This window comes from Cyprinus carpio, unplaced genomic scaffold, assembly GCF_018340385.1.
Source record: "Cyprinus carpio isolate SPL01 unplaced genomic scaffold, ASM1834038v1 S000006552, whole genome shotgun sequence".
Taxonomy (NCBI): Eukaryota; Metazoa; Chordata; class Actinopteri; order Cypriniformes; family Cyprinidae; genus Cyprinus; species Cyprinus carpio.
In genome coordinates, this window is record NW_024879215.1 from 1,074,639 (window position 1) to 1,100,263 (window position 25,625).

Below are 25,625 nucleotides of genomic sequence, written 5' to 3' on the forward strand. Positions count from 1 at the left end.
TCCGCGTCTAGAGGGGTATTTATAGTGTTGGGGCGCGTCGAACTGCTTTGAAGGAATAGGGGCGTTTCATTCTTTCTTGAGGTGAAGTGTTTAAAATATGACTACAGGTTTATCTAACAACATCATAAATATGCTAATTTAGATTTACACTTCATATGCTTTAAAACAAAGATCTCCTTTTATGTGAAGAGCAGCGACAACGGGGTTTTTCGTATTGCAGAAACTCCCTCCCTCCGTATTTTTCACCCCTCCGAGAACAGAATGGTTTGTTCCATCTCGTCTCTACAGCTGCTTTTCCAGGATCAGTTTTTTTCATTCATAATCCGCGTCTCTTTCATATGTGGGCAAGAAAGCACAACTGCCCTTAGATCAGCTGAAAGATGACACCACGACAAAGAGCGTGTATACGTGATGTATGTGAAAGATGTGAGGACAACAAACTAATGGCTGTTCTGTGAACGGTTAACTCGTTGTCGATATGTTTATTATTTCTCAGTTCAGTTTTGGTCTTATACGACGCACGCTCGATTACCTTATTAAGATATGAAATGCACAATAAATTCATACAACCTCAATTTCTGTTTATTTATCAATGATATGGCTAAGATTTTCCGTCGATGTGGCATTTGTTTTATCAAGTCTAAAAGCGAATGATTGCGCGATTATTATTTTAGCGGAGACGCACACAAACAATAAAAATGCTTAATTATGAGTCATTACAGCATATAAAAACACCTGTCATTGTGCTGGAAAAAAAATGACACTTTTTCCATTCAACCAGCCTCGAAAAACCTTTGAATAACAATTAAAGAGCTATGTTGCTAAACATTAGTAGAGTTGCGCCCACTGATCTGATGATAATCTCTAGTATAGATCAGGTTGCACTGCTTTTCCGTTTATATATAAAAGAACGAGATTAAAGAACCGTGAAAAAGATGGTTGCCTTCATAAGACAGTCTGAATTGAATAAATGAACAAATAAATGAACGAGTGAATGCATTTAATACGCTTTCTCGAGTAGCGGGAAAGTAGTGAGGAATGAATGAACTATATATAGATAGATAGATAGATAGATAGCTAGATAGATGGTAGCCTACATAAAAGTCTATTTTAACTTGTGGAGGGTAGACTATCCCAGCAAACACAGAACGTGCCCCTAATGTTTCTGTTCCCATATGGTTCACGTTTTTTGAAAGGAACCAAATAAGAACGTTTGTAGGAAGCAGAACATTTCCGAACATTCGGAAAAACAGTGTACTATTTATTTAGCTCAGTGAGGTTTACCAACCTTCAATTGTTCCTTAATTTATAATACTTGACCGATAAACTATTTATTTAGCGTAAGTTAAATACATATTTTTTGAAACATTAATAGCATGCTTTCTTGCAGTCATGCTGGCTAAAATTATTATCATTATTAATATTTTAGAATATTTATAATAATACTTGACCGATAATTTATTTACTTTATATACATACATACTGTACATACATAGCCTACACATAACTCAAATTAATTGATTTTAATCTAATTTACAGAATTGTTACAGTTTGTATGTTACAATTTGTGTTATTTTTGATTATTTATTTAGGTTTTATTTATTTTCTAATGTATAATTGGTAACAATCTATTACTTGTCTCTGAAGCCCCTAGAGGTTCATTGTGAAACTGCAAGGGTTTCGTGTGATTGTAATAAAAAGACTGACATTACCCTATGTTCTGTAAACGTATCGATTTTGTGTATATGTATTTGTATGTGTATTTAAAAATGTTTAATAAAATGTGTTTAATATTAAAATCTATCAAGTATTGCTATATATATATATATATATATATACACACACACATATATATATATATATATATATATATATATATATATATATATATATATATATATACACACACACATACATAAAGGTGAATTTTAAAAAATTTGAATATTGTGAACAAGTTTTTTTTTCTTTTTTTTGGAACTTATTTCAAAAACTGAAACTTTCATATATTCTAGATCGATTACATGTAAAGTAAAACATTTCAAAAGTTTTTTTGTTTGTTTGTTTGTTTTAATTTTGATGATTAGAGCTTACAGCTCATGCAAGTCAAAAATCCAGTGTCTCAAAACATTACAATATTTACATTTGAGTTTCATTAAATGACCATCCCTACAGTATAAATGCCGGGTATCTCTTCTTCTTTGAGACCACAATAATGGGGACCACTGCTGTCTTGGCAATGGTCCAGAAAAATCCAGATCACAATTTCCTAATTTACATCACTTGAGTGAACGTGTCGATGTCTATAGTTGAAGTTCTGTATTATGTCTGTCATCAGTGTGTTTCCTTACAGTCTAGTGAGCCTCAGCCTGTGTGTGTTTTAAACACTGTGGTATGAAATGTGCACACGTTCTAATTTAAGTTTAAATTGTTATAATGTTTTCTTCTATTATTTGGATCTTTTCATTGTTATTATTATATCTCAGCACTATATTCCAAGCTTTGGCAATATTGTAATTTTTTTTACAGTCATGCCAATAAAGCAATTTTGAATTTGATTTGAATACATTGAGTAGTAACATCAGCTTGCTGCAGGGGGCGATGAAGCTCTCTTTGCGTGTGAGCGCCGCGGTGCGTGAGTAATACGAGAAGGCGGTGCCTCGCTCCCGTTAAGGTTAAACCACAACAAAGATGGAGGCGCTACATGACAGCTAGCTTTGCATTTTTCATGGTGACGCGCTCAAACTCTTGCTGAAGTGAAGATGGACGCGCCGCATCTACCGGAGCCGTGCGCGGAGAAACGCGTCCGTATCATCGGATCCGAGCTGGTGGAGAGTTACACGGTCAGACTCAGTTTGATGTGCTTCACTTGGCTCGCGCGTTTAGTGCATATTCATGCTCATGAGACCAGGTTCTGAATAAATGCATGGAAATGATTTATATCGTTAGTTTTGGTGGTTAAAAATATATATTTAGTTGATTAGTTGTGTAACGTTAACCTTTAAGATAAAATAGACGTTTTAATAAAGTATGTGTGTTGCATAATAGCGAATGTTTGTTAATAATAAATAAAATAAATATAGGAATTATGTATCAATGTTTAAAGGAATCCCGTGTTTAATTGTTAATAACTACTACTATTAATAATAATAGCGGTTAATACTGTGTCAGAGGCCACTTTAATTATTTGCATGCTTATTTGCATAATGCACAATATGAGATATGTTATGAATTGTATGACAAAGTGGAGAGGTGTTTGTAGGTTTGCAGAGTTGCCCGTTTATGAGCAATATTAGTGAACAAATCCATATTTATAATGAAAAACTATAGAAAGATATTTAGTTTTTAAACAGAAAAATATATTTTTCAGGTTTACATCATAGAGGTGAATGTTGGAGATCACAGTTGGACTGTGAAGCATCGGTACAGCGACTTTCACGAGTTGCATGAAAAAGTGAGTCACGTCACCTAAAGCAACAGATCAGACCACAGATGTTAACATTTTGTTCATAGCTCAGAGGGAGTAAATGATGAAACTGATTAAGTGTTGTTGACTTCAGCTCACTGTGGAGAAGAAGATCGATAAACATCTGTTGCCGCCCAAGAAGATCATCGGCAAAAATTCCAAAAGCCTCGTGGAGAAGCGACAAAAGGAGCTGGAGGTTTATCTCCAAACGCTCCTGAACAGATTCCCTGTGTCCACCCCCAAAGTCCTGTCTAACTTCTTACTCTTTCACTTATATGTAAGTTTTTATGTGCCTTGTGTTTGATAAGAGGCTGAAGCTTGTAAACAGAAGATTCCTCTGCTTTATATCTGTCACATGATGGTTAAATGTTAACTGGAGTCTGTGTGCAATCCATCCAAAGCAATTGCATGCAACTCTTGCTCTGTTGCTTTCATCCTGTGAAGATGAATCGTGCATTTTCTTATCTCAGCCGTATAAATGGTTCTTGGAACAGCAGGGCCTGTTATCTGGCTGGAAGCAATGTTTTCGCACTGACAGTAGCGTTATTGATATTGATCTCTGAAAGGCTTTTGTGTTGAGTAGGCACATGACCGGACTGAGTTGTTTTGGAGAGCTGAAGTGCTTTATGTTTATGCATTTGTCCTTAATTGGCTTTTTTGTTGAATTTGTGCACATCAGCATGCATTAGAACTCGTTTACTCAAAATGTGTCGAACGAAAAACAGGATATCATGAGGAAATCAGAGTTATTTCTGCACTTCTGGTGAGATCTCTGAGGAAATGAGTTGAAGAAGCACCAGGAGTAGTTCAACCAAAGATTTTCAGAAAATGTCAAGATGTAGATGAGTATGTTTCTTCCTCGGAACAGATTTGGGGAAATTTTGTAAGCATTAAAACAGATTTTGTAGCATTACATCAATAGCTCACCAATGGATCATCTACAGTGAATGGGTGCCGTCAGAATGAGAGTTCAAACAGCTGATAAAAACATCACAATAATACACAAGTACTCCACACCACTCCAGTCCCCAAGTAAACATCTTGTGACGAGAAAAGTGGGGTCAATGTAAGAAACCAACCCAGCATTAAGAGATTTTTAACTTAAAACAATTTCTTCTGGCCTCTATCCATAATTTTGCTTTATCCAGTGAAAAAATATTCTCGTCTGAATCAGGAGAGAAATATGCATAGATCAAGCACCGTTTAAAAGCCAAAACAGTTCTAAACAAATATATTGTGTGGATTATTGTGATGTTTTTATCAGCTGTTTGGACTCTCATTCTGACGGCACCCATTCACTGCAGAGGATCCATTTCTCTAAATCTGTTCTGATGTGGAAATAAACTCGTGTACATCTAGGATGGCCTGAGAGTGTGTACATTTTCAGTAAAATTTCATTTTGTGGGTGAAAAGTTCCTTTAAACAGGATGTCATGAGGAAATCAGAGTTATTTCTGCATTCCCCTGGAACAGTCTTACAGGAAATGAGTTGACGAAGCACATGCAGATCATTAAACGCATTCCAGTGGCATTGCTGTTTCAGCTGGAGCAGTTTAGTCAATGAACAAGACCACTGGTTATAATTTGTGGATGTTTAAAATGAGCCAATGTAATAGTTGAATAAGGTTTGTTGTGAAGTGTTTCCATTTTTGACTTGAACTTCATTATTTTCAGGAAATCAATGGAATTGCTGCTGCCCTGGCTGAAGAGCTCTTTCATAAGGGTCTGTTGTTATTCATTCCTAGAGATTGGCTGAAAAATAATGAAATGGGCAGTATTATAAATCTATGCTATTATAATAATGCTCCAAATGAGACTTTAGCATGCTTAAAGTGAAATCAGGCATCAGATATTTTAATGTAGATATGGTTCATAACTGCAGTCTGATACCTTTTAAAAATTGTGTTATTCATATTGGACTCACAGTGATATGTTATTAAAAAACAAAATCATGCAAACCGATTATAAAATAACCTTAGATGCATTTTCTACAGTCCCCATGTTGAAATGTAGACATGTTCATCATTTTTAATTTGCATAATACATAATATGAGCAGTTTTACACTACACCAAGTTTGAGGTTGGTAAGATCTTTAAGAAATCTGACAAAGGCTGCATCGATTTGAGCAAAAATTCAGTAAAACTAGTGAAAATTTTAAATATTATTAAAATTTCAAATAACTGGTTTCTATTGAAATTTATTTTAAAAATGTAATTCACTTCTGTGATGCAAAGCTGAATTTTCAGCATCATTGCTCCAGTCTTCAGTGTCACATGACCCTTCAGAAATCATTCTAATATGCTAATTTGCTACTCGTGAAACATTTCTTATTATTTCCAATGCTGAAAATGGCTTAAAATGCATTATTGCATTTATTAACAGGATTCTTTAATGAACAGAAAGAGTGAGTTCATTTGAAATAGAAATGTTATTATAAATGTATTAACTTTCACTTTTAATCAGTTCAGTACATTCTCATTCAGTTATTTCTGCATATTTTTTATTTTTCTATAAAAGTTTTGCACGACATTAAAGGGATTCTCCATCCTGAAATGGAAAATTTTGTCATTAATCACTTACCCCCATGTTGTTCCAAACCCCTAAATGCTCAGTTTGTCCTCAGAACACAATTTTAAGCTAAATACATGTAGAAACAGCACATCCTTGTGGCGCGGATGACACAGAAGAGCATACACAGCATACGGTGATAATGAGAGACAGAGGAGACTGTTGACAAAGGAATTATTGAATAAAGTCATTATTTTTGTTTTCTTTGCTTAGTGTTCATTGTTCGCGTCGCTTCATATAACCCAGATTGCACGTATGATGGCAGATGGAGTATTCTGATGACGACTTTCATACTTTTTATGTCCCTTGACACTGTTATTTACTTGGCAATCTATGGGACAGTCACAGGCCTCCCGGTTTTCATCCAAAATATCTTAAATTGTGTTCCGAGGACAAACAGAGCTTTTACGGTTATTAAACAAAAATTTTTCTATTTAATAATGACAAAACCTTCAATTTGGGATAAACTAAAAATTTAAGATCTCTAAGATGTAGTAGTTTTGTCTCTTCCTCTAGGTGAGCAGTTGTTGGCTGCAGGCGAGGTGTTTCTCCTCAGGCCGCTTCAGTTGTACGCCGTCACACAGCAACTAAAACTCGCCAAGCCAACCTGTGCCAACGGAGATGCCAAAGCCGACCTGGGACACATCCTGGACTTCACCTGCCGCCTCAAGTACCTCAAGGTTTGAGTTTGTCACTTTACTAAAATATCAGTGCCACTATCAGTATATATAAACTGGTTCACGGTTGGTGCCTCAATGTTTAGATTCTCTATTGAAAATACAGTAGTAGAAGTAGAACAAAAAATGGCAGAATGTGTATTATGTTTTATCTTCTTCTGACATTAAATCTTCATACTCAGATCCCTGGAATGAAAGCAGCGGTGGGGACGAGTAACATAGAGGAGCAGAGCCTCCCGTTTGACCTGTCCATCTTTAAATCGCTGCTTCAGATCGAGGTGAAGAGACTCACGGTTTGTGTTTTGTGAGGGTCTGTGGACGGTGAAGTATCTAACACTTGATGTTCATTCTCAGATCAGTGATTGTGATGCTGGACAGATCAAAGGTCTGCCTTCCCTCAAGCCCACACTGGCCACGCTCAGCATCCATCTCTCAGCCAGCAGTATGAAGGTACGCTAGAAAATAATCTCAAAAACGCAGGAAAGCGTATCAAGAAATAAAAACTGATGGTTTTTAGGGTCTGTTAAAAGGTTGTGACGTTTTAGTTTTTGGAAGTAAAAATTCTTAAAGGTGCTGTATGTAGGATTGACACCGAGTGGTTGAACTAGGTATTGCAGTCCAAATTCAAAATATTGGAGAGGGTTTTTTTCCCCCGGCCCCTCCTCCTCTGACTTGAGGCACATGCAGGTTGCCAGATTGACGACGGAAACAGGAACAAGCGCACTTGACGATGAATGAAATGAAATACGCTGTGTTTTCCACCAACTGGCAACCCGGGGCGCTGAAATACAATTGGGTAAACTGTCAGTGGGCGGGTTTCACAAACCAAAACAGAGACATAACTAACTGGAGCATTGTTTTTCCCATAAACAAGTACTGTCTGTAGCGTTGTTTTTTTTTAAAACCAACAAACCTCAAAACCAAAACAAACAAACCCAAAATAACATATTATGGCATTTTTATGCTTTAGCAGAGTCAAAATCTTACATACTGCACCTTTAAAACCAACAAACCTCTAAACCATTTGATTGGTGTTGAAAGTTATTCGAATGACAATGTATGCTCCGTCTTCAATAGGAAATCTTGGTTCCCGAAGCGTCTGAATTTGCGCAGTGGGAACCTGAGGGTGTTGATACGGACTGTCCTGTGACGGCGATCATTCCCACGTGGAAGATGCTCACTACTTTGGACATGAGCCGAAACTTCATACGCTGCATTGATGAGTCGGTGGTGAGCATTATATGAAACACATACCAGTTTTCATTTATCTTTCCTTGCTGATCGCAAATTTGAGCTTTTCCTGTTCTTTTTGGTACAGAAACTGATTCCTGAAGTCGAATTCCTTGATCTCAGCTATAATGAATTGTCTCTAGTGGAAAACCTTCAGGTGTGTTGTCTCTAGATAATTTCATTATATTATTTTTAAAGTGCAAAGTAGGTTTGACGTTTAGGATCCAATAAATTATTTTCACTGCAGCATTTGTACAACCTGGTTCATCTGGATCTGTCCTTCAACAAACTCACGGTGCTGGAGGCCGTTCACACTAAACTGGGGAATATCAAGACTTTGAACCTGTCTGGAAATCAGCTGGAGACCCTTTCCGGCCTCAGTAAACTTTACTCATTGGTTAACTTGGATTTAAGCAGCAACAGATTAGCACAGGTAGTTTATTACAGTGTTTGCTTAGACATTGGTTTCTTGACACCAGCATAATTCTCTCTGTTTTTTTTTTTTTGTTTTTTTTTTTTTGTAGCTGGATGAAATTAAAAACATTGGCGCTCTTCCCTGTCTGGAGAAACTGTCTCTGTCTGATAACCCCATGTGCATCATCCCAGATTACAGGACTAAAGTTCTGGCCCAGTTCTGCGACCGGGCCTCCGAGGTATTGGCCTAGAGCTTTTCATCGAGGGTTTGGTCTGTTGTTTCTAATGACATATATATATATATAAGTATAATTCATGTTTGTGATGCAGGTGAAACAAATAATTACATTTATTTATGATTAATTTTTTCAGACTTTTTCTGGATTTGTTTCTAATTGATATATAATAAGTATAATTCATGTTTGTGATGCAGGTGTGTTTGAATGGTACAACCACCACAGAAAAAGAGCTCGACACAGTGGAGGTGCTAAAAGCCATTCAGAAAGCAAAGAGGCCAAAGACCGAATGGCAAACAATGACAAAAAGGTATTTTAAAGATTTTATATTTGCTTTTATTTGTATTTTTTAAAATCTAAATTAAATGGATAAAGGATCATTTAGTTCATTAATATTATTATTATTATTATTATTATTATTATTACAATATCAGTAAAGTATTATTATTAATTATTACTATGAACATTTATTATTATTCATTTTTGCTTTTAACATATATTATTTGTTTGTTTTGCTTTTGCTTAGAAGGAATTAAAGAAAACAAATTATGTAAAGTCGCGTTGACAATGGAAACAAATTTACATAAAAGCCCTGCTGAATAAAAAGTTATGTAAGAGGTCCTAATTCAGTCTGCTTTATCTGGCAGGTTAATGCTTTTCTGAGTAATGTAATTATATTTGATAAATTTATAGTGTTTTAAAGGAGTGTGCTGATTGCTTTATTAAATTATTGACAGTTAATTGGTGTGACAAACCTTTATCCAGACATGAGGTGTGTCTGGCTTTATATGCTTTTATCGATGCATTGGTGTGTCAGCATCTATTACATAACTCAGATTTTCCAGTGGAGTGAAAGACACAAGTTGTGGCGCCTCCTCCTGGCCACACTCTGATAGTGACTGGATATCACCGACACGTCATATGGCTGCAGTCATGCTGTGTTAAATAAATGTGATTATGCATTAACCTAAAATGTGCATATGCTATTGTAATATTATAGTATATCTTAAACATTGCAGTGCACTCATGACTCTATATTATAATAATATACTGAAAAATACTCACTACATCAATAGAGCTGTTCAGTTTCGAGTATTATTTGTTGTTGATTTAAATCGTTTTGAAAAATTAAAATATTATTTAAATTAGTTTTCTTTAAATTAAATTTTAGAATCAAGAAAGCATATCAGGCAGAATCATCTATAATAAAACGGCATGTGAAATGGTTGCAAATATAATAAAGTGAAGCTTTAAACTGTTATTGGGAAAAATGTGCTAAAAGTCTGCACTTTTATTAAATTAGACAGAAAAATTGTAGATATGGTAATAACACGAATGCACTACTTTGCAAGTACTAACATGATATCCTAACCAGGCATGATGTTTTGATCACCAAGTAAGTGAAAGTTTACATTAAATCCAAAGCCAATCAATAAATATGTGACTTTTCTTTTTATGGAGCAGAATATGGACCAATGAAATTTCAGTGTGGGTGGAAAAACTGATTAACATGGCGATTTATGGCTTGTCGTTCTGGTTTAGACATGTTGTAAAATTTAAAATGAACATTAAGATGTTTACGATCCCTCACACCCTTTACATTGACCTCCAGGGGTCTTGAATTAGTCACACTGTGTTTTTGGCTAAAGAGGAGCCTGATGTTCTTGTTGTCAGGTGAGTGATGTCCCGGGACAGGCCGCAGGCGGGCCACAGTCCTCTTCGTCATCTCTCGTCGTGCCGCCCTCCTCTTCCTCCCCCTCTCTGTCTCGTGATACCTGCTCCAGTCAAGGTAATCATGTATGTATCGCGCTGCTGGGACGAGGGGGGGAACACAAATGGAGAATTAAAAGTGAAGTGTGTTGTTTCAAACACTCCCATCTGTCACTGGTTGGATAAAAAAATAGTCTTTCCTAAACTCATTGTGTCTGCATATAAAAATGGGAGAGGAGAAAGTATAATCAAAAAAATTATAATAATAATAATAAATAAAAAAATACACACTTCACCTTTAAAAATTAAAAAAGGCATGGCATGATTAGATAATTAGCATGCTCTGTGTTGCCATCATGTGATTTTGTTTTTTATGACTGTAAATGAATAATTAGATAGTATTGAATCCTTTTCTTATGACAATCTGAAGCTACTGAATTTTTATTCCTTACAAAAAGACTTGGGTTTTCTTTGCACCAGTGATTGCTAAATCTCATTTCATTTACATTTCTGTTCAGTTACTCCTGCATACTGACTTATTGCAGCTCTGCCGGTCGTAATTGCGTTTCAGAGATTTGGTGCGGCCGTTTCTGCACTGCAGATGAAATAAATCAAGTTTCATCAGCATTCCTCAATGATTTGTCTCATATCTTTGCTTTGAATGAGTATAATGGGCATCCATTTCTTTCCTTTGCAGTGTTAAACTAGCTTAAAAGTTGATTTTTGTGGTGGTTAATTTGCATGTGTTTCTCTAAATACTGATTGGGCCTGATTTATAAAGCATTTGATCTCCATATTTGTCTCTTGAGTGTTAGTTACTAAGCAACAGCCTCAGTGTGGTTTGATAGACTTTCGGTTTTTGCAAACAGCATCTAAATATTCAGCGTTACGCACTCCTAAAAATGTGATTTAAATAAAGTTTCTCAAATATTAATGGAATATTATTATACTCCATTGTAATGGTAATCATCTATACATTAGTTCGTAATCTATACATTCCATTTTATTTGCATATAAAACACACATTATATGGGATTGTATAATGTTTAAGAGTGTAATTAATATACACACACATATATGTGGGAGGGGTGGGTATGTAGTGTCTGACTGCAAACATAGTTTAGCTTTATTTTTAATGGCTGAAACCTTAATTCAGCGTGCATCCATATGTGGTTTGAAATCTAATTAAAATCAGATCATGCTGTTTCTTCAGCTGCTGCCAGTTGTTGCCTGTCAGTCTCTTGACATCGTCCTGACATTTGAATTGTTACTATATTGTCACCCAATATGGATACAGCATATATTGCCTGAACAAACAAATCACATCATCACCATCCATTTTCATCATCACCACATTGAATTGTGCTGTGTAAACTAAACTTTAGTGACTAAAGAATGACTTTTTGCTTTCCATCTATCTCCCATTCAGAAATAACTACTTGTAAAGAAAAAGCTTTTATTACCAAAGAGATATTAACTCCTGTGGATTCTACATTTACCCAGAGATGCTATGATGTTTATAACTCAGCCTGTGATATCATTCCACAGGTTGGTTTGTATTATATCACAATTAATTAGTTAAAATAGTTTCAGCAACCAACAAGAACACAGCCCTGGTCCTTTTTTTGCAGGTGAAAACTCAAATTGATTCCAGTTTGTCTTCCGAGGTCACCTTTGAAAGCAGGTGAGTTCTTATATTATTTTGTTTTGTTTCTGCTATGCCGAAGCATACTTGTATCCCATAAATGTGGTTGCAAAGAGTTGACCAAACTGTTTTTTCTATGTTTATGTCCTTAAGTAGAGTACATTTTTTTGGCCTTATAACTTGTGATTGACTAAGGTAGTAATAAAAATGTAGAGTTACTAAAACATGTGTCCATTGACACAACTTCCAGTCCATGAAGAGCAAGTATAGGTTGGTACTGGTGTTGAAGTGCTTAAAGGATGAGCAGTTATGGTTTTATGTTCAAGATTCCAAAGCTAAAACAAAAACGCTTCATTCCTCTTTAGCCCCTGTTGCTGTGAAGAGGAGTGGAAACCTTGGACCGCAAATCTTTCGAATCTCTTTGTACCTCCTTCTTTACTGTCCTTCACTACCACCAACCAGGAGTTTATAAACCAGCTTACTGCTCACATCAACCAGGCTAATAGAGAAGAATCAACTCCGATACCTTGCAAAACCACGTCTCTTGAGGACACAGACCAAGGCAGTCCTCAATCTGGAGATGGGTACTTTGAAATGACAATAGATGACACCAACGAGATCATGGGTTGTTCCTCTTCGTCTACCATTCAGGAAAAAACCAGATGATGTGAAGAAGGAATCTGCTATTGATAATGTAAAAATGGTGCTTTGGTCTCTTTGCATCAGTGTTGGAGAAGGTTTGAGTCAGCGGCCATCTTGTTTGGTGGCAACGGACAGCTCGCTTGTGGTTTTCCACACAAGGTCAGAAGAACCAGCGAGTACTTTGGAAGAACTAATGGAGAACCTTGAGACAGACTTGGTTGTGCCGTACACCAACATTGAGACCTTTCAGTTTGACATTCCAGAGGTTTGTTTCTCCCTGAAGGTCAAGTCAAGGAATACACGATGGTTCTTTTTCTCAAACGCCCAAAGTCTGAAGGAGATGCACTCTTGCATTGTTCCAAATGTGGACCAAACTAATGAGCAAGTTTTGAACTCTTCTAACACTCAAGTGTTTATCCGACAGTTTCTGAACTCTTGGGACTTTGAGGAAAGTGAGGGCAGCGTTAAAGGTGGACACTTGATCCATTTCCTTGATCTAGGCTCATCTACCTCCGACAAGAACGTCGCAAACAACTCACAGTTTCCAAAGAACTCCGCAACTTTGGATGTATTATCCCAAATCGGCCTGTTTGAAAGCGGTCAGAACCAAACCTCCAATCCCATGATTCTTTTCCTGACCTCTCGGCACCTCTGCATTCTCATGGTAGACTTTGTCACTGTGGCGTCCCGGGACCCTTCGGAAGCAAGTACGATGCGGAGCTGCTCCAAAGTTATCCGTATCCCACTCTCCTTTACTCTTCTCGACCCAAAGCAGTGCTGTTCCTGTAGAGCTGTTTCAAACTCTCGGCGTTTCTACGATGAGCATGTTGTAGAACTGATGGCAGGTCACGAGTGCCTGACTGTTGTTTTTGCCCTTCCACAAGACAAGTTTACATTCCTGAGAGAGTTCACGCAGCTTCGGTCCAATCTGAGGGAAATTAAGACCATCGCTCTCCAGCGCACTAAGAAAGGACACTTGAAAGTGCACAGTTGTCCCACTCCTGCAACAGCCACAGAAAGAATACCTACCAGCAGGTAATGGGGCTCATTCATTACCAGTATTTTCAAATATATGTATAGATGCCATTTTAGCTCCAGTCCTAAGCTGCCCTTCTGCTTAAAATAAGATGCTATAACGATCTGGCACAACACATTAAAGAGACACGAAATGGTACTGGGATTGCAAAAGTAACTAAGGGGGTGGGTCTTTGTGAATGGACAAACCTTATTCCTAATCCTTAGTTTACAGATGAACCATCTTTACTGGGTACTACCAAATGCAGCAGAGGAGCTAAAATGCATCTGCTAAATGACTACTCATTTTTCCTAAGGCAGCATTTGTTAATTAGCAAAACCTTAATGGTTCTTGTTAGCTGTTTTCACAGTAGATATACTGCACTGCTTTTTTTTTTCCCCACAGCATCCCTCAGGAGGTGCCAAGGCCCCACCTGACCCTGTCTCTGCTGTATCCAGCCAAATCCCTCATTCAGAAGCTGATGGAAGACAACCAATGTCCCTCACACCTCTCGCTCTCCTCCTCATTACTCCTCATCTCGTCTCTCAAGGGAGACCAGCTCGTTCACTTCTTCCACGACAATATTGCAGAGGCAAGTCATTTGCGCATTTTGCAGATTCAGATCCTGCAAGGAAATTTCCTGGATGGTTATGCTCTAGAATGTTCCCTACGGAAGCAATCTCTTGGGTTTTTCCTGTGGTTCTGTTGTTGTCGTTACACTGTATATTCCTTGATTTGTCCTTCCTGTCAACCCCTCTCTTCCTGTTTGTGCTTTTGGCTCCTGTGCACTTGTTTATTTACTTTTTTGTTACATTTGGCCAGGCTGCCTTGTTTTCAAGAGGACTATCTGATCCTCTTTCCACTCATTCATATTCAATCATTGTCTTGTTTTTACAGGATATCCTAGACTGAATTTAAACTGTAAACAAACAAGCCTAACATTTGAAGTTGGTAACATGATCAGTATCCCTCACTAGAATCCTTAATGCCCTACACTTAAAGGGTTAGTTCACCCAAAAATTTAAATTAGCCTATAAATTACTCACCCTCAAGTCTTCCTAGGTGTATATGACTTTCTTCTTTCAGACAAATCCAGTCGGAGTCCAAAAGAAGTTAAATAAAAAGCGCCCATCCATAAAAAAAAAAGTGTCTCACACTGCTCCGGGGGTGAACAAAGGCCTTCTGATGCCAATCGATGTGTTTTTGTAAGAAAATTATCCATATTCAAAACATAATAATCACTTTAATGTAGGTTTTTGGTTGTAAGGGAAAGATAGATTTGTTCAGCTTCCTAAAGAACCCCTCGTTATGTAAACAGTGGATACAGGTTTGTTTTTCCGGGGCAGCAAAGTGTGTTTGTTGACGAACATTTTATAAACAAGGCCCGATTTGCACATCGTTTGATACTGAAAGATGGAGCGGGTCCCAGCTATAAAAGATCCTGGTCATGATTCTGAACTGCAGACGGTAAGTGAAATGGCATCAAATGTCTTTTTTTGTTGGCATTCGGAGATAAAGTGCTCGTCACTCTTTAGCTCCACCCATGGTGCGCCTCCAGGAGCTCTGCTTTTTCCAGAGAGAATCGTAAAGCTGTATCTTTCTTTTATAAATATGATAAAACGAAATACTTTTTGGAGATTGGGTGAAACTGTGTGTGTTATGCCCCCTTTTACTTCTTTTGGACTGATGCATGCAGCACCCACTGAGTGCCATGAAACAGCTTTAAAAGATCAAAGACAATTTTAATATAACTCCAACTGGAGTTGAAAAGAAGAAAGAAGAAAATCATATACACCTTGGATGACTTGAGGGTGAATAATTTAAGGGCTAATTTTCATTTTTAGGAGAACTAACCCTTTAATTTGAGGTGTTTATAGAGTATGTGTATTCTTTAAAACAATAAATCGCATGGTTCAAGGTATCATTTATGTTCACTGCACAAAATGCATGGAAGAAACAATTCTGACACTACATTTGAGCAATTGTAATCCTTGACTAAGCAAACACACTGTTAAATAAAATGCAGTATTATGCAATGAAGAGACAGAACACTTAGGGTGTTTATCTCACCGTTTGCATGCAGATGGAGAATGAGGAGCTGAAACACATCCTGTGGACGTCGGTGCTCTTCTACAGATCTCCTGATGTGGAGACGAGTGCCTGTGTCCTGCTGTCCACTAAAGCCATCTACTTCATCCTGGATGATACAGCATCCTCACTCACCAACCAATCAAGTGAGCAAAAAATGTACTTTACATTTGGAGTGACATTTTTATTCTAATCTGATATTCAGCCACATTCAGTTTTGTTGTTCATTTGATATACCTACTAATTTATATTTATTTACAAAATCAAATAAAATCAAATCACTTTTATTGGCACATCACCACAGCACATGTGCCTTGGAGAGTGATATTCTTGGGAGCGTGCTCTAGACAGTGCAGAAACAATTTACATATAGACAATGTGCAATTTACACATACATATATTCAGTACACACAGTGTACTATTAGACATACTTACAGTTAGCGAGACAAATTATACACAGTATGTACACATACTACATTATGTAGACACCAGTATATACACATAAAATATGTAGCAAAGGTGCAACAGGTTCTGTGTTGGAGTTCAAGTGCAGTCCATTAAAATGTCATGGATGTGCATTAGGTGGTATCCAGTGGTAGCAGATAGATTATTGTATTTAGTGGAGTGTGTATGTATAGTCCAGTATTAAACTGTGTTGGAGTTCAAGTGCAGTGTGTGGCATACCGTATTGTGGGAGTATGCTGTAGGGTGTATTAGTTCTGATAGATTGGGGGAAAAAGCTATCCCTCAGTCAGCTTGTGCGGGATCGGATGCTGTGATCAGGCCTATCACTGTTGTGTTGTCAGCGAATTTGACGATGACGTTGGAGCTGTGTGTGGCTACAAAGTCATGTGTGTACAGGGAGTATAGGAGTGGGCTGAGGACACAGCCCTGAGGAGCACCAGTGTTGAGGGTCAGCAGGGATGTAGTGTTGTTGCCAATTCTGAGCACCTGACTTCTGCCTGTCAGGAAGTCCAGGATCCAGCTGCACAGAGATCTGTTTAGTCCCAGACTCTGGAGCTTTGCAACAAGTGTGGCAGGCACTATGGTGTTAAATGCTGAGCTGTAGTCCACAAACAGCATTCTCACATAGTTGTTCTTATTTTCCAGGTGGGAGAGAGCAGTGTGTATGGTGAAAGCAATAGCATCTTCTGTAGAACGGTGTTGCTACGATATGCAAATTGTAGTGGCTCCAGTGAGGCAGGCAGCACAGAGCAGATGTAGTCTCTGACGAGTCTATCAAAACACTTGCTGAAGATGGGTGTCAGAGCAACGGGCCTCCAATCATTCAAGCATGTGATTTTATTTTTCTTTGGTATGGGCACAATGGTGGATTTTTTTGAAGCACGAGGGGACCATGGACCGAGAGAGGGAGAGGTTGAAAATGTCTGTGAAATCCCCAGCTAGTTGGAATGTGCATGCTCGGACCACACGGCCTGGGATGCCATCAGGACCCGCAGCCTTGTGGATATTCATCCATCGGAAGGATCGGGTTACATCCGCAACAGAAACGGAGAGTGCACTCACCTCTTTTTGCAGGAGTGCTCTCTCTCTCTGTTGGTGGTGTTGTGAGCCTCGAAACGAGCATTAAAGTTATTAAGCTCATCCGGTAAAGAGGCGGCGATATTTACAGTAGCTGGTTTATTTCCTTTAAAATCTGTTATGTTATTGATGCCCTGCCACATGCTTCTTGCATTGCTGGTGTTGAATTGTTCTTCAACTTTGTTTTTATATTGTCTTTTTGTGGCTTTGATGGATTTCCTGAGATCGTAACTGGCTTGTTTGTGATCGTCAGCGTTTCCGGATTTAAAAGCAGATGTCCGCACTGACAAGGCTGCTCGAACATCGCTATTAATCCATGGTTTTTGGTTGGGGTAGATGCAGATTGTTTTTGTCAGCACTACATCTTCTACACACTTCCTGATGAAACATTATAGTTTCTGAGTACGCCTCTATGTCGTCATTAGACGCTGCCTGGAACATGTCCCAGGCACTGAGATCTAAACAGTCCTGTAGTATAGCGTCCGATTGGTCCGACCAGCACTGAATTGTCCTGAGGGCAGGTGCTTTCCGTTTTAGTTTCTGCTTATAAGGCAGGAGCAGAAGGGAAGAGTTATCCTATTTGCTGAAATGTGGGCGGGGGAGGGATTTGTATGCATCCCGGAAAGGAGAGTAGCAGTGGTTCAGTGCACGATCACCACTTGGTTGATGAAGTGTTGAAAGTATTTAGGAAGTTGGCTTTGTTAAAGTCCCCCGTAACAATAAACGCTGCATCTAGGTATGCGGTTTCCTGCTCACTTATATTCCCATACAGTTCCTTGAGTGCCTGGTCTGTGTTGGCTTGAGGGGGAATGTAAACAGCTGTGATTATAATCACTGTGAATTCCCTCGGTAGCCAGAATGGTCGACACAGAAGCATATGAAATTCCAGATCAGGGGAGCAGAAGGATTTAATAGAGTGTATGTTCCTCTCATCACACACCACAAGTTGTTGATAAAGAAACAAACACCCCCACCTCTGCTTTTCCCTGTGAGCTTTTTCGTTCTGTCCGAGCGGTGCACGGAGAACCCCGTAAGCTCGATGGCTGAGTCTGGAACCTCTGCATAAATCCAGGTTTCTGTGAGGCAAATAGGTGTTGTAATAAACAAAATAACAAGTAAAACATACAAAAAACTGCAGCATTTACTTGGAGCTCGCAACACGGCTGCCATGCTCGGTGCCATCTGGGAGAGGTATTATATATGCGATTCTATATGCTGTTCTAGTCAACAGTCTAGTTAGAACATTAAAATCGATTCATTAAATTGATTGATCTTGCAGAGATGTGGACCTGGCACCCGTCCGAGCACAAGGACACTGATTTCCTCTTCTCCTTCTGCTTCACCCTGAAACTAAAAGACCTGCAGAGCGTCAATGTGGGCTTGTTCGATCAGTACTTCAGAGTCGTGGGTGAGTTTTTTTTGACCAAGATCTCTTCTCCTCACATTTTCCATCCCAAATTAGTCAAAGATATACATGATTGGATGACATATTTATTAAGCTGACACCAATTGTAATCATCAGCTTAAAAGATTAGTTCACTTCCAGAATAAAAATGTTCTAAATTTTCTAGCTGAGCTGAAAAATACAAGTGTTCTAATAATTTTGGCCACCACTGTGTATAAGTGCATGCTGTTTAAATTTTCACAAGTCCATTTCGACGTCAAAGTTTGGCTGGTTTGTTTTGTGGGAAAGCTTCATGAATTCAACTCTGCTAAAACTAAATAGCATTTCATATTGCTGCTTCTCTCCTTAGAAATTGTGAGAAGATCAAATTTTTGGCATTTGTTAACATCCCAGACCATTTTGTGTATGTTTGGTTATACAACCCAAAACAGTTCCAGTTTAAAATCCTACTCTGAATTAATTGATGCTGCAATGAACCTGAAATCGAAAACACTTCAAGTTTAATAGTTTAACGTTTCTCTTCAAAGGGCCTTCGGCTGATCAAATCATTTCCTGTCTGACCCGTGACGGTTACGGCACACATCGGTTCCTGCAGCAGCTGATGATGGTTTTGTCCTTGCTGGAGAAAGTTCCCTCTCCAGAACCTTCTGAGCTGGATTTCTACTCGCAGTTTGGAAACAAAAGCACAGGTTTGACTACTTGCACTGTGAATATTCAATATATCACTCATGCTTATCTGAACATTTTGTCTGGATGTTTAGCAAACAATTTTTATTGTTAAAATATTTGTATGTCCTCATAAATCAGGTAAAATGGAGAACTATGAACTGGTCCATTCCAGCAAAGTCAAGTTTGTATATCCAAGTGAGGAAGAGATCGGAGACCTCACCTTCATTGTAGCGGAGAGGAAGACCCCCCAGCCACCGTCTCACTCCTTCAACATCCTTTTGTACGTGCTGGTATTCCAGGTCCACGTCGTTCCAGGGCAGACGGCCCAGAACCAGACTGTCCTACAACCCAAGACTCTTATACTCACCAGCACGGACGTCTTCCTCCTGGATGAAGACCACATCAGCTACCCGCTGCCTGAATTTGCAAAAGAGCCTCCGCAAAGAGACAAGTACCGCCTCACGGATGCCCAACGAATACGCGACCTGGACCGCGTGCTAATGGGCTACCAGACTTACCCACAAGCCCTCACGCTGGTGTTCGACGACGTCCCTGGACCGGATCTTTTGTGCCACCTTACCATGGACCATTTTGCAGAGAGTGGTCGCGACAGGACGCAGGGGGTTGGAGGAGACATGGGGGAAGTGCATTGGTGTATTTTCGTACCAGGAGCGGACAGCAGAGAGCGGCTAATATCGCTCTTGGCTCGCCAGTGGGAGACGTTGTGTAGCCGAGAGCTGCCAGTTGAGCTAACAGGCTGAAGTTGGGGAAAAAAATTGAGAATTTGCAATATTCACCTACACAGTATGATGAACATTTCTTTTTACGAACATTTTTTGCAGTTTTGACACAATGCATCCTGGGAAGCTGTATTGTAGAGTCCACACGAGTGTAAAAAAAAAAAAAATATTTTCTCAGACTCCAAACTTAGCTTTTTTTTTTTGCTTTGCTGCTTTGCAGACATATTTATCAGCTGCTGTGGTACAATCGGCCGTGCATCATGAAATGTGAAACGTCTGTTATACAGTTTTGTGCAGTTCAGTGTTATTTTAAGTAAATTTGTTGTTCTTTGGCAACAAAATAAATATATATATATATATATATAAATAATATATATTAGAATTTGTTTTTGTTTTTTTATCTAAATGCTGTTTTAAATTTTAGATTTTAGAAATTATTCCCGAGACTAATCTGTGCATTTATTTGTACATATTTGTACAGATATTCAAACGGAAGGCCACCGAGCACGTTTACAGAGTGCTTTTAACTTCATTAAATTATTCTCCTTGGGAATTCAGACTGATTATGCACTTTGATTTTTTTTTAATAAATGTGAGTAAATGTAAATGGTTTTATTTATCCTGTTTTTTTTTCTTCATTTAATGTCCAAATATTTTGTTTCAACCACAAAATGGCACAAAATGCTAAAGTAGAACATGACCCCCCCCCCCCCCCATATTACCATTATTATTTCTAAAGGGATTAAAGCCACAGCTTCACTGTTAATAGAGAAACACGGCAAAACTTTGGTAATTCATGCTTACACACCCCCCCATAAATGAACACTTGATGAATTACACTTTTCTGAGAATAGAATATTAAAGAGGAGATCACTAAACTGCGATCTAACCAGTGTTTTCAAAACGCAAGCGTGTTTATCCACAGTGCACAGGGTTGCCAGGTTGACAAAGATAAATAACACACTTAGCAGATATTTCCGTATCGCGCAAGTGGGAAGCACTGTTTCGGGGATTACGTGTCTTTATATCAGGCAACCCAGTCATGTTCCTCTGCGGCCAGATTAAACCTTGTTGCTGTTGGAACATAGAAAGGATCTGCAAAGTTACAAAGCTCAAAGTCCACTTCAAAAGGAGATATTTTATTTAACAGAAATAACTTCAAAAACTACAACGAACAACTTGTTTGGACTACAACGCATGTTTTCTCGGATTTGTGATATCACAAAGATTGACGAATTAAACTATACCTGGTTGAGCTGCACTAGAGAAGGCAACAAGTGTTATCACTAAAACGTAGACATGCTAGCTTTCCCAAGACAGACGTACTTAGAGTGGTTACAATCATCCGGGTTTAAACTGATCAAATCAAATTGATTTGCTTTTGAAACAATATTTACACTGAAGCTGGCAGGTGGCTATGGTAAGGGGCATGACATTTTCCGACCAGGCGCTGAGTGCTGCCAATCACAGCACACACTGGCCCAGCTAACCAATCACAGCACAGACTGGCCTAGCTAACCAATCACAGCACATTTTAGGGCTGCACGATTATGACAAAAATCATAATTGTCGATTATTCCCTTGAAATTGTAATTGCGATTATTAATTACGATTATCACATTTTACATTGAATGATGTTTATACCATTGTTTGATGCAACTGCATGCCATATTTTTATATGAAAACAAACAAGCTGAAAACACTAACTGAAAAACCTTTAGTGCATTTCTATAGTAATAAGCCTCAAATGTCAAATATACATCGGATTGGTTTCTTTAAAATATAAAAAAAGTTGTAAAAATATGAATGGTATTATACTGTTATACTAAAACTAAAACAATGGAAAGACCCTTAAGATAACATGTAGAAAGAAAAAAACATATCTTAAGTGAGCAGAATAACATAAGTGAACTTTGAACGATTAATTGCCGCTTTGAACGATTACGTAATTGTGGCATCCATAATTGTAATCGCGATTAGAAATTCGATTACTTGTGCAGCCCTAGCACATTTAGTATTTCAGAAGGCATTTGATACAGGAACTATTCGAGCCGTTCCTGCCAGACTGGGAAGAGAGGTGTTGTAATAATGTAAAATATGGGAAAAATAATGTGTTTTTCGAACAACCTAGTATGAGAGCCTGTTCTAGTACACCCCCAAAACAAAATAAAGACTTTGTACAAAGAGCATAATGCGACCATTTTCAGGAATTACAGCTATTTAATATGTACTTGCCCCCTTTTTCAAGGGACCATAAGTAATTAGACAGCCATTTCATGGACAGATGTGGGCTATTCCGTCGTTATTTCTACATTAATCGGGTAAAAATTCTGGAGTTGATTCTAAGTGTGGCATTTGCATTTAGAAGCTGTTGCTGTGAACCACATCATGCAGTCAAAGAAGCGCTCCATGCAAGTGAAAGTCTTCAAAAACCAAATCAACAGTTTGGTACATTCTGAGAAAAAATAATGCACTAGTGAGCTCAGCAACATAAAAAGGCCTGGACGTCCACAGAGGACGACAGGTGGATGATCAGAGAATCTTCTTCATGGTAAAGAAAAACCCTTTGACAACATCGAGTGAGTTCAGCACAAGGCCAGATTAGACTTTGCCTTGAAAAAAAAGCCAGACCAATTCTGGAAAAGCACTCTTTGGACAGCTGAAATTAAGATCAACCTGTACCAGAATGGTGTTTACTGATGAAGTGACAGAGGACATATAGCAAAAGAAACCCAGGAGTTTTTGAAGGTAAGAAAAGTCAATCTTCTGATTTCAACCCAATTGAGCATGCATTCACTTGCTGAAGACAAAACTAAAGGCAGAAAGACCCACAAACTAACAAAAACAGAAGTCAGCTGCAGTAAAGGCCTGGCAAAATATCACAAAAGAGGAAACCCAGTCTCTGATGATGTCCATGAGTTCCAGACTTAAGGCAGTCATTGCCTGCAAAGGATTCTGAACAAAATATTAAAAATGTTATTTGATTATATTTATTTGTCCAAATACATTTGAGCCCCTGGAAGTGGGGGGATTTCCTAAGCTTTTTATGTTATATTTTTGTTTAACCCCTTGAATTAAAGCTTAAAATCTGCACTTCAATTTCATCTTTATTGTTTCATTTTAATTCTGTTCTGGTGGCATACAGACCCAAAATTATGAAAATTGTGTCAGTGTCCAAATATATATGGACCTAACTTTATATATATATATAGAGAGAGAAAGAGAATAATTAGAATAATTATAAAATCGAAAAGTTGTGAAATATAGCATTCATAATCAGATAGCATGCGGATGTGGGCCACTTAAGGCAATGATACGGCACCGCTGACCTTCTTATGGCCTGTACAAAATGGATGTAAGCCTGAAGTGGCCCACATGTAAAAAAGCAAAAATGGCCCAAATGTATCAAATCACATGTGGGCCTCTGTAGGCAAAGATGCTGTGTTAACGGCAATGTGTAATCTGAATCTGACCCTTAAGTGGCCCATGTGGTAAATAGTGAATATAGCCCAAATAGTGCCAACCAAATGTGGGCCAACTTTGGCAAAAATGTGGCACAATCAACAAAGGCTAATCAGGGTGTAAACCAAATGTGGCCCACATATGATGCCACAAAAATGACCCAGTTATCCTAAACTATATCTCGGCCAGTTTTGGCAAAGAAACATTTAGGTTCAATCTTGTGAAGAACTGTTTTTAAAATCTTGGAATGTGTCTTTGAATATTTATCTGTGACATTTGAATTGTTGCTAGTGCAAAACTTGGTTCAGGATTATTTTACCATGTAGGACAAATTTCTGGAATTTATTTGAACATTTAGGGAACATTCTCTGTACAATATGTTGAGTATTGTTGATGCATAACTCACTTAAGGCTTAGTGTGGTTCAGATAATGTATATTTATGGTTTATTTGGTTCATTATTAGATGAAATGTGTCTGTGCAGTGGACTGCTTGTGGACCACTGCTAAAACACCACCATTCCATGCAGCATGTGGGCCACATGAGGAATGTAGGGAAGGCCAGGGTTAAAATACAAATCAACTGTAAACCACATTAGGGCCAGTTTTGGTTTATTTGGTTGGCTTACATGCAGCAATGCTAAGGCTTACCTGAGGCCCAAATCTGGTGTTGGATCTGGGCCAAAATGAAAATAAATGTGGCCCACATTTGGGCCAGTTCTGCTTTATTTTATTTATTTATTTATTTTCATGGCTGACATGCAGCCTTCCTATGGCTTGCTTGTGGCCAAAATTTGGCAAACAGGAGAGGATCACCCAAAAGCCATCATTCTACATAGTATGTGAGCCAGAGCAAGGTAAAAATGTGGCCCAGATTTGGGCTAGCTCTGGTTTATTTATTTTCATGGCTCATATGCGGTCTACGTATGGCTTGCTTGTGGTCCAAATTTCGCAAACAGGAGTGGTCCACCCAAATGCCATCATTCTACACAGTATATGGGCTGGAGCAAGGTGTTGGATCTTGGCCGGATCTGGGCCAGAATTAAAATCAATGTGGCCCAGATTTGGGCCAGTTCTGCTTTATTTAGTTTATTCATGACTGACACGGGGCCTTCCTTTGGCTTGCTTATGGCCCAAATTTAGCAAACAGGAGCGGACCGCCCAAGTGCCATCATTCTTCACAGTATTTGGGCTAGAGCAAGGTGTTGGACCTGGGCCAGAATTAAAATCAATGTGCCCCAATTTTGGGCCAGTTCTGGGTTATTTTATTTATTTATTTTCATGGCTGACATGCAGCCTACCTATGGCTTACTTGTGGTCCATATTTTGCAAACAGGAGCGGACCGCCCATTTCACGCGGTATGTGGGCCAGATGAAAGTGTCAGGTGTGGGTCTGATCTGGGCCAGGGCATTTTGCTATTTGAGTATAGATAAAATTTAATTTAGGAAGAAAAATCAAGCAAAATTTTAAAACTCTAATAAAACAAAAATTAACAAATAAAAAATTTCATTAAAAATCTTATCAAAATAGTACTTAAATACTTTTCAGGTATTTGGTTGACAATCTTGTCCAAAGAGTACTTAACTTTTTATTTGTATTTTTCTTTGTTTGTTTATTTTTTTCTTCTTTTTGATGTGACAGTGCTGATTATAAGTTCATTGAGGGAATATGTTCATTTATGACACTAAATATAAATATATATTCATATATACTTATGTTTTATGGATTTGTATTTGTTTATTTATTTGAATATATTTATTTCAATATATTAATATTATATTACTATATTTCTATTATTATTACAATATATTTCATATTATTTACTGGTTTTATGTTTTTGTTTTAGTCTTTTTCAATTAATAAAATCTTTAAAATGCTAGGTAAACCTGCCTGTAACTAAATTCACATCTTAAATGCTAGCTGTGTAAATAACAGAAAGATTTGGACAAACAAAAACTAAAGTATTGCATGACCAACCAAAGGTCTAGTTGAGCAAACCAAAAAACCTCTTCTTCAATCTCCAGCCCATGTTGTTCCCTCAAAGACAAATAGTCAGCAATATTAGATCCTGCTTTGAAACCCAGTGTGCACGGGGCCTGTTGCTGAAACATTTATGGTCT

The 25,625-nt window shown here is 38.1% G+C and overlaps 1 protein-coding gene across 1 annotated transcript; it reads left to right on the forward strand.

Moving 5' to 3' along the window:
* The first annotated feature begins 2,599 nt into the window (after positions 1-2,599).
* Positions 2,600-20,193, forward strand: LOC109057948 (nischarin-like). The gene is given in 23 exon segments (XM_042754598.1): positions 2,600-2,840; positions 3,368-3,451; positions 3,558-3,740; positions 5,137-5,185; positions 6,548-6,711; positions 6,891-6,986; positions 7,063-7,158; positions 7,786-7,938; positions 8,027-8,095; positions 8,186-8,371; positions 8,463-8,591; positions 8,786-8,861; positions 8,864-8,898; positions 10,263-10,377; positions 11,728-11,846; positions 11,930-11,982; positions 12,309-12,602; positions 12,604-13,620; positions 14,006-14,192; positions 15,684-15,834; positions 18,510-18,638; positions 19,163-19,324; positions 19,443-20,193. Coding segments are annotated over 23 exon segments (4,251 nt in total). The 5' UTR covers positions 2,600-2,759; the 3' UTR covers positions 20,066-20,193.
* Positions 20,194-25,625: the final 5,432 nt, after the last annotated feature.